The 9,669-nt window shown below is 38.8% G+C and overlaps 1 protein-coding gene across 1 annotated transcript; it reads right to left on the bottom strand.

Annotated features, from left to right (window-relative positions):
• Positions 1-2,502: 2,502 nt before the first annotated feature.
• On the bottom strand, positions 2,503-9,249 carry LOC111253395 (uncharacterized). Its single transcript, XM_022812717.2, has 11 exons — positions 8,919-9,249; positions 8,301-8,436; positions 7,705-8,061; positions 6,833-6,895; positions 6,470-6,556; positions 6,261-6,335; positions 5,805-5,888; positions 5,346-5,558; positions 4,978-5,110; positions 4,383-4,519; positions 2,503-3,003 (listed from the first exon to the last, which is right to left on the bottom strand). Exons 1-11 carry the CDS (start codon positions 8,978-8,980, stop codon positions 2,857-2,859), a joined length of 1,494 nt encoding a protein of 497 aa, XP_022668452.1. The 5' UTR covers positions 8,981-9,249; the 3' UTR covers positions 2,503-2,856.
• Positions 9,250-9,669: the final 420 nt, after the last annotated feature.

The following is a 9,669-nucleotide window of genomic DNA, read 5'->3' as shown; positions in this document are numbered from 1 at the left end:
AAGCAAACTTGGTGGAGGCTCGTCTAGCGGAAACAAATCAAATCGCTTGAATATTAAAAGCTATACACTATTTTTCCCCATAATGAGCTTGTTTCAGAAAGAACTGGCTTTCGTCTGGCGGCGATAATAGCGAATGAATGCATGCCCGCTAAAATAAACAACCAATACTTTATACGATACCCTTGAATGCAATAAGCGTTTGTGTCTATTTACTCTTTTGACCCAAATCGATCTTATAGAACGGCTGGATTGGACTTATCCTTGGTGAATCGCTAAAGTTTTATCCTAAAAAGAGCTGCGTCGAAGATAAAATAGATTGGATAAATACGTCTTTCTCAGGGGAGTTTGTTTTTATCCATCCCATCGAGTGTTACATTAATTTTGACAAATTGTATGCTTTTTATAATCTTCTGCTTTTCTAAATTGTTTTTTGCCGAAATATCTTTTATGTAAATATGAGAATGTTTTAGGCGCTGAGGTGGCCTATACATTCTGATGGAATTGTTGAAAGTTTTTCTATAGTCAAAATGTCAGATGTTTATTTAAGGGAGTCTTTTTGATACCAGTTGAAAGCTGTGCTATGTATATTTCTATACCTAAAATGGATATTTGGGCGTTTACTTTGCCCTTGCGACAACAAATCGATCCTGGCAGGCACAATGCAATACGTCTTCGTATAGCCAAAACTGATACGTTGGTGTGTAGAAGACTAAACATCGAATGCGTTAGCTTTTTCGCTTGTGTAAAAAATTTTTTACACGAAAAAAGTTTTCAGTAAACTCAAGTTAGAATGCAATACATAGTCATAGATCCAAACTTCTGTTTTCTGTCGAAACTAGTGCCGTGACGAAAATGCCGTTTGAAAGACGAAAACTTTTCTATATGAGGAGGTCGTTTTTGACCCGTATCAATAGATCTCGATGAACACATCTCTATATCTAAAACAGGTGTCTCTTTTTGTGAGAAAAAATGGCGAAAAGTTTATTGGACTTGCCGGTACTACATGTATAATTAAGTGTTAAGAAAACGATTTCGAGTAAATTTTGGAGCAAATTTTTAGTATATAAGTCAATATAAGTGTATAAGTCAATATAAAGGTTACAGTCGCTGATTTTTGTAGCAGAATATTTTCAACCATTCTTAAAGAAAAATGGTAAAAAACAAATGTAAATACTTCTTATCAAAAACTTTGGTGACATCCCAAAAACAAATCACTATGCCGCTCAAGACATATGAAATATTTGGGTTTTTATTTAATATATGGAAGCTTTTTTGCACGAAAAAAATCAATAAAGAAAACACCTTAGGCCTTGAGAACGTGCTAGAAGCACAGCTAGTATATCTTCTAAGGCACATAGCTTTAGTTTTATCTATGTAAATACTTGTTATAAAAAAATGAGATAAGAACTCTTAATGTTTGGTGATGTGCAGAAACAGAATGAACAGCTTAATTAATCTGTGGATCTGCGAAAGGCCCCTCAATATATCTACGTCTTTCAGAAGTCCCTACTCTTCTCACTGCGTCCCGGAAACAGATTCAATCACCCAACATAAAAAGCACTGCAATCACGTTGTAGAAATAAACCCAAAACAAAGGGCAAACGAAGAATTTGAAGTTCTCTATCGAACATACATGAACAGGCTTATGAAATGAATACAACCAGGTAACGGGTTAGGGTAGGCAGAATAACTGCTAGCTTATCTCATAGCCTATATCAGGCGAGATGTTATCTCAAAAAATCAAATTAGTTAAACCAATAGCAAGATAGGAGCAGGGCAAACCCTGCCGGTATATATAGATATATATATATATATATTTTCAGGTAATTTTGATGCTGTTGTCTGAAACAGAATAAATCGCAATAAGTCAGTGCTAGCTTTCTTACTGGTAGCAATATGCCGCAGACGTTCTTAAATGTTAAACGTAATTTAAGAATTACGTAAATAACTCAGCTTTCTCAAAAACAAACATTATAATTGAATTTAAATTCAGCAGGCCTTGCACAGGAAAAAGAACAGAGGCGAAATTTGCCCGCATGCTACAAATAGAATAAACTCGAGCGAAAGGAAAATGAAAAATCACACTTTTTTTCGCCCATTTTATTTTTCGGTTAATATTCAATTTTTAGCATTTTTAAGATGGTTTTATATGTACACACAAAATTTGTCAGATAAATGAATATTATATTAATCTTACATGATCAATAAACTAGCAATTTAATTATTGCGGAAGTTGTATTTTCGATAATACTTATATTACATCCAACTACCACAATTGTCTCTGCTGATCGTATTGTATTATACTTGCTACAACGAGGTCGTACAGCGGCAGCAAAACAAAATCGCCTGGGTGTTTCTAAATATATCAAATGCAGTTTGATACATCACAGGGCTGATTGAAACGTGAAAGCTCGTGTGGTTGAACTAGGGGATGTTAGAAAATTTCAGGTTGTATCGTTTATAATCCTATGTGCTCGCGTTTATTTAATAACAAGCTTCACGTAGAGCTGAATTAGGCTACACTTCAATTTTATTTATTCACAAAAATCGTGTGCGATTTATGCGCCGTAGACGGAACGTGAGGCAACAACTATAGCGAATATATTGTTGTGTAATAATCTGAAGCCAGTGAAGGTTTTCGAAACATTGAGATAGTTCGATCTCGAAAGGGTCGTTTTGCTTGCTACGAAGTGTGGTTTACGTCAGCGACCACACTGTTTTGCATCGACTTCGTTATCGTCTCAGGCTCAGAGATGCAGCGAACAACGTGCTGCATCGTAATCCAAACGCCGGGACCAAAGATAACACATACAGTTCTGTAAATCGTCGCTGATTAAGGCATGAAGTCCTCCATGTTTAGTCTGCCGTTCGGGAACTTCTGGCGAAATAATTTGCGCCGGCAAACCGGCATCCCCTTTGCAGCTCGAGCCCGTCGGTGCTCGCTTCATCGACCTTGAGTCCGCTGCAACAGGCAAGCGTTGACGTACGCCACGGGACCAGGCACTAAAATACAACGTAGCAATAAAAGCGACAGTAATAATTGTGTCCTAAGCACTTCCTTAAAATAGGTAACAGCAAACCTGACTGGCTAGATATAAGGCTGAGCCCAAGAATTTTTGAGAGATGATGTGATGCGCCTTCATAAGCTAAGAATTCAAATAGCTCCCAGGCTAGTGATGGCGAGATCCCAGGTTGCTTGAAATATCTATATTTCAGAACAGTCGAAATTAGTCATTTACCATTTTCTAATGTGACACAGAGGGCAGGCAAACCAGGGTGTTGTACACGTTGGGCATTTCGGAATACCATCGTCAAGAATGAAGGGGAAATAAGCATGTTTATGGAGTTTTATATTGCCTGTCAAAGGTCTTCGCTTGACATTCTATATACTTAAATCTACCAGTCGGAACGCGTCGCATTCCTAATAATAATCAATTTGTATGCCAAATACAATCTAGTTGCAATTTTTGGTTTTTTTTCCGAAAAGTGGGTTTACAGCATATTCGCAGAACTAAAGGCTAAGGATAACCCGTTAGTCATTGAGTAAACCAGAATAACAACCCGTCACATTGGCATAACTCTGAAGGCTTTGGTAATAAATGAAAACACGTTGGCGTACTGGCCCATGCGACGAGCTGTAGGCCAGTGCCTGGAATGAGATAAAATTTAAGGACATTATCGACTTGTCAGATGTACAGGCTAAGGTAGATTCTTTGAGAACTCGAGAAGAGGCCTGCCTGTCACACTCACATCAAACTAGTAGTTTAAACCTTAGAAATAATTTATTTATTCAAATGACTTGATGCCAGTCATGTTTTAAATATCCTTATTTACGACGCCCATCCGGTTACCGCTGAACAAAAACACCAATTTTAACGTAAATTATTCCACCTGACAACGTACTTCTTAACAAACTCCATAAATGAAGTCAGATCCAATACTGGGAAACTATTTAAATAATTTCTTACTTGGATCAGAGTGGAAAATTGTGTTTAAAAGTACATTTTTATTCCGTTTGTGTACGTAAGACTGTCTAGGACGACCGTCCATCGCATATTGAGGATTTGTACTCCGGTATGTCAACAAGCATATCCAATCTCGTCCAATATCCCCCAATATCGCCGAGTGTCCAAATATCAAAAGCCGTGGGGATTATTTGGACCTCCCGTAGCTATAAAAAAAAACAACGCTGTTCGAATAGGCGTTTTTTTTTTTAAGTAATGCTTTCGGGTGAAAGATTAAAACTACGAATGATTAAACGAGAAGACACGGTCTGCTAGAAATGTATTTGCGAGAAAATCTCACTACGACTTTCATGGTAATAATAAAAGCAAATCGGTCATGCTATACGTGAGCTAGAGTACTATAACAAAGATATTTACCTTGAATACATCACCCCAGTTGGAAAACACCTGCGGTGTTGTAAAGCTTACATCGCACCTGGTCTCGGAATCAATAGGGGTTTCACCCCTAATGCCTGAGACGTCGACAACGGACCCTTCTCGAGCTACCTCGTTTCCTGATCAAACATACACAGATTCAAATTTGAGATTTTCGACTATCTTTTGTCCAAATGAGTCTACGCGTATGGACTCACTATATAGAAATCACTGATATGAAAAATCATGCGGTAAGTAGTAGTTGTCGATTGCTAGTCTGTATCCGTAACGAAACTTTAACATATAACTTCAAGCTTTATATAAAACAACGCTTTATACAAAGTTCTTGCAATCCAATCGTGAGCTTTCCTCTGAACCAAACAAATTATATTTTCGGGTTCGTGAGACTTTGAAACAAATTATATTTCTTTATCAAGTCCGCAGTCTTTATTGTTTCAAAGAAGAAAAAAAAAGGTTAACACAGTTATTAAAAATAAATTGTTCTTGTTGAACGGTAGTGAATACAGTGATTTCAACATATTTTTTAAATACTATATGGGTCGCTGCTTCGAGTCCACACACACACACACACATGTACCATTTTCAACTTCCTTCGTAACTTCATATTGTGTATCTTGTTTCCTTTGTGGCGGCGTTCTCGGAAACGGTAATTGTTTTGTGGATGGATCGGAGCTCTCATCAATGTCTTCGGAGTGTACGCGTTCATTTGGCTACAAAACAATTTGATTAACAACCATTCACTTTAAGCTATCGAATAGAGCGGAGATCCGTAATTTTTGATGACATACATACACGTTACCTACTCTAGTCGTAGACATGCTCAAAGTAGTAGCATTAACGCACGTAATCATTCGCTAAATGCATACATCACTATGTCTGTACTGGATAAAAGTGACAAAGGTTAGAGAGATCGTGAGGAAAGCACCAAATACAGAAGAAAATTACCGTAGAGAGGCATCTTGACCCACTTGATGAGGGAGAACGACGTTCAGATACAATTGATTCAGTAGGATGCAACTGAACGAAGTGACCAAGGCTAGTATTTGTCCAATAAGCAGACTTGCGTTCCAGACGATCTAACAGCTCAGGAGCTTCTTCAACCTCTAAAAGGGCGTCCCAGTTTACATTTTCTGCTGTTTCCCGGTGCTTCTCGGCGTACTGAAACCGATTTTCATTACCAACTGAATTAAAAGTGTTTCAAGAGCGCACAGTAAAAGTCTATACCTATAAAAGATAGAGCGATAGCCTGAGCACGTTCTCCAAATTATCCAGTTTGAACAGTTAGTGTTTAAACATTTGCAATAAACCCGTTTATTATTTCACACCGAAATTTTTTCCTGATAGTAATATCAGAAGATGAACCTGATGGTACTATTTAAGTAGCGCATATGATGCACAACTTACCTCTCCGAAGTTAATATGGTGCCCGGTCAGCCCAAGCTCATCACCAATTGAACTAAGCGTTCTGAAAGCATGGACCTCTTCAATCTGAAACGATGTTAAGCAGTCGTTCCACCTTGTGAAAGGGAAATGCAAATAGATTCTCTAACAGTTGCTTCTGAAGCAAAGACGTATAGAGGATTTTAAGGTTACAAGTTCAGAACCACTGAACAATAGCTGCAATTTTCCAAATTTTAAAACTGTTTTTAGTAATATTTATTCACGATTCTAGAACAGCTAACTCAATACTAAATGCTAAAACCAGTAGGTGTATCTTCATGCATATACTCTAAAAAAGAACTCGTAGGTGACCGTTATGCTGGTACTCAATTATTATACTGGCAATAATGGCGTTTGCAGTCATGCCAAATGGTAAATCGTTTTTGTGCAGCTTCATGATGAAAAAACACTCTCTCTTACTTCGGCCAAAGGCCTTTCCAGGGAAAGGGTTCTTCTGTGTTCAGATATATCGGCAGCGTCGCGTTCAAATAAGTTCTGAAAAGAAGAGGAATGTAGGAACACCTATCAAAATACAGTCAGACGTCATTAGGTTATTAACTTAAGAATTATTGTCAAAGGGACCGATCCAGCGGAAAAGGTGCACATTTCCTTTAGTCATATGAACTAACCCTTTCATATATTAAACGCTCCACCTGATTTACGAGTTCGCCATAAGCGGTCCTTACGCCGAGTAGCTCCTCTGTAAGCTCCGCTATCTGAAAATATTCCAAATACTTTGAAACTTAACTTCGAGTCTTTTAGATTACTTTTTTTTTATTACAATTTTAAGATACTTTAGCAAGAGTAATGGGCACCTTTTTTTTTTTCGAGCGAAGACAATTATTCGACGAAACGAATCATTTCTACGATCATTCAGCTCACTGACGGTTGACAGGTGCATGGCTTCATCAACATTTACCTTTATCATCACCTATTATTGATGCACGTACAACACAGCGTCAGAAAGATACGTATAGTCCAAATCGGGTTACCTGTCGGACTTGTTGGTCACCTTTTACGAGCGATTTAGCGTTCGCCTCTTTCAAGTTGGCTATCTGTAAAAAATATCAGGATCCACACATGAGTATCTTTAAAAGACTACTAGATGTTTCAAAGCTCGACCATAATTCTTCAAGAAACAAAGACGTTCCTTCTGATGAGACTGTCAGGCTTCTGTACTCATTCTAGTAGTAAAAGTCGAAATTTAATGAAACCGCGCTTGCGCATATATCATCTACGGTTGTACGTCATTACATCAGTGTTGCCTGATTCAGGACGTCAGAATATGTATGTGTTAAGAGGGATTTTTTTTCAATACACAACCAAGTTAGTTAAAGTAATTAGGGGTATGAATATAGAATACATTTGCTTTTATTATGTTCGAATTATCAGCGATAAAAGGAAATCACTTAAAGATTTTCCGTTATGGCCAAATGCTACAAGATACTATAACTATAGTTTTTTTCTTTCATATGGCCCAAACGCTAATGGGACTAGCTGAAGCAGTGAGTTCATTAAATAGGTTATTTGTTGATACCACAATAACAACTCCTTAATAAAAGAACCGTTAATCATATCATGTTCCTGACGTCCTCAAGAAAATGACTCGCGTTTTGTAAGATATTTTTCATATCGAAGTTGCACTCTTCATTATAGGTACAATTTTTTTCAAAGTTTCCAGGTGTTGAAATAAACGATCTGTCAGGGAAAATGCTTGATTTTCTGGAGAATCGGCCACAAGTTTTGAAACACTTTGTTACTACCAGGAAAACACTCAATTTTTAATTTTTTAATTATTGCTCATATAAAAAGGAAGCATTGTATTTCGTCACCTAAGACAATAAAGTAGATTAAGACTTTAGACCTGATCTTGAAGCTCGCGGATATTATTACCCAGCGCGTTATTTTCGGCATCATTTGAGCGGTACTGCGCACAGCCTAAATGAGCTACAAGAAGGGTATTGACTGGCGCAAGTGGTCCACCTTCGGCGTGGATCTCCGAATCTGTGGGCTGGGTTGACAAACATGTACTTCGACATCGTCGGTTCAGCAGAACTGATTCAGTTTTGCATCGGTCGAGTCGCTGCAATGGCGGAAGGTCACCGCTCTTTGAGACAGGACAGCTTCCGTCATTTATATCCTCGGCACTCGAATGCCCGGTGGCATCCGGTTCGCTTGTTGGAGAATCATCGGCTTCCGATATATCTTGTTGAAGACGCGCCTGCGATGAGTCATCGTCTTTTTAGTTTTAGCAATAACGTTTGCAAGTCCCAAGAAACAGAAATTTTACGTTAAAAGAAGGTTGCGGTAGTAATTGGCGGGCCAAGCTCCATCGAGCACACGTAATCCGCACAGAGGTAAAATTGCGTGTATTCATGAAGAGTAAGCCTCATAACTGGGTCACTGCAAATGATAGGAGTAGTCAAATCTACTGCCAGCAGTTTGACAAAGGTAACTCACCTTTTTTTTCTCAGCATCTCTTAGCGCGGCTTCAAGCGCTTGATTGCGGTCATGAAGACGTTGTACTTCGGTTTCATACTCTATTAAAAGGCGTTTTTGAAACTCATGTGCTTTCCTTTGCCGAGTTAGTTCGAACCTGAGATACAGATCATGTGAGAAGCCAACATTTTGACAAGACACTGTTTTACTAATGCGCAGAGTTGATGTCACATTAATTTAATTTTTACCTGATTCAGACTGTGAAAATCTTTGTCCAGTTGCCATTGGAATTGGAAGTCTGGGACACTGTGGACGTTTTATAATGGCAAGGCCACCTATGTGGTATTGATGCATGGTATGTGTGCAATTTTTGATAAAGTTACGTAGGGATTGTCTAGAAATAAAAATTTGGTACTTGTCGAACGACAGCAGTAGCTATGGTTCCACCGTCATTTAAAGGACTCGATGCAAGTACTTGTAGAAGACTTAAGAGTGAGGCACAAACATTTGTTCTTTACTCGTGCTAATATCGTTATGCGTCCTATCTTATACTTAACCATTCGTTCAAATCACAATTTCTTTTTCTTTCCGGGTATTCTGATATCATAGTGGACGCTAACAGTTTAGCCCCTCGCTCACCTGGCCTGCTCATAGAGTTCCACGACATTTTCTTCTTCTTCCAGGTCACTGGCTTCCATCATTTTAGCAAAAATTTTAAATGTATACTCTCGCAGCAATATCAGCAATCGTAACGCTTGTCATGATGCCAAACATCCAGCCTTAGTCAACAGGGTTTTTATGCAACAGCAGATGACATGCTGTGTAAAAGTTTGATCTTTATCAGAACTCGTTCTATGCTGTATGCCTTTCTGGCAAGCTTGCACAAAGTACAACGGTAGCAGAATAGAAAGAGCTTCGACTTCAATCGCGTCCACTGCGAGTGGCGTGCGCGTGTACATAATGGCTTTGACGTCCCAGGTACGTCAGCTTAATCTGTCGTGCTAACCCGGGGGAGGTATCTGCGTTCTTCCACTGGTATTCCGCCTACCGTGAGGGCCTTTTGATGAACATCTTTAATACACGTCACATACACGCGTCACGTGACATGATGTCTCGCGTTTGCGACGTAACAATCTGAATTGTTTCTTTCTTTCTATAACGTTGTCAACTGGCAAACATTAAAATGGGTCACATTGCATTTCTTCATACTTTTATCCATTGATGCGTAGTAGACAGACAATGTCTGGCAAACTGTCAGTTATGACGTAGAAATCAGCTCCCCACACAGGAACAGCCTATTGCAGATGTACTAGAGCCTTCCCGCTTGCCATGATACCCAAATTTGATCGGGCTATGTTCAGCACGAGTTGAAACGCTCCGTCGGTAAATA

This window comes from Varroa destructor, unplaced genomic scaffold (assembly GCF_002443255.2).
Source record: "Varroa destructor unplaced genomic scaffold, Vdes_3.0 BEIS01000006.1, whole genome shotgun sequence".
NCBI classification, from domain to species: Eukaryota; Metazoa; Arthropoda; class Arachnida; order Mesostigmata; family Varroidae; genus Varroa; species Varroa destructor.
Note: the sequence above shows the minus strand (reverse complement) of the source record. Positions and strands in the feature narration are given on the sequence as shown.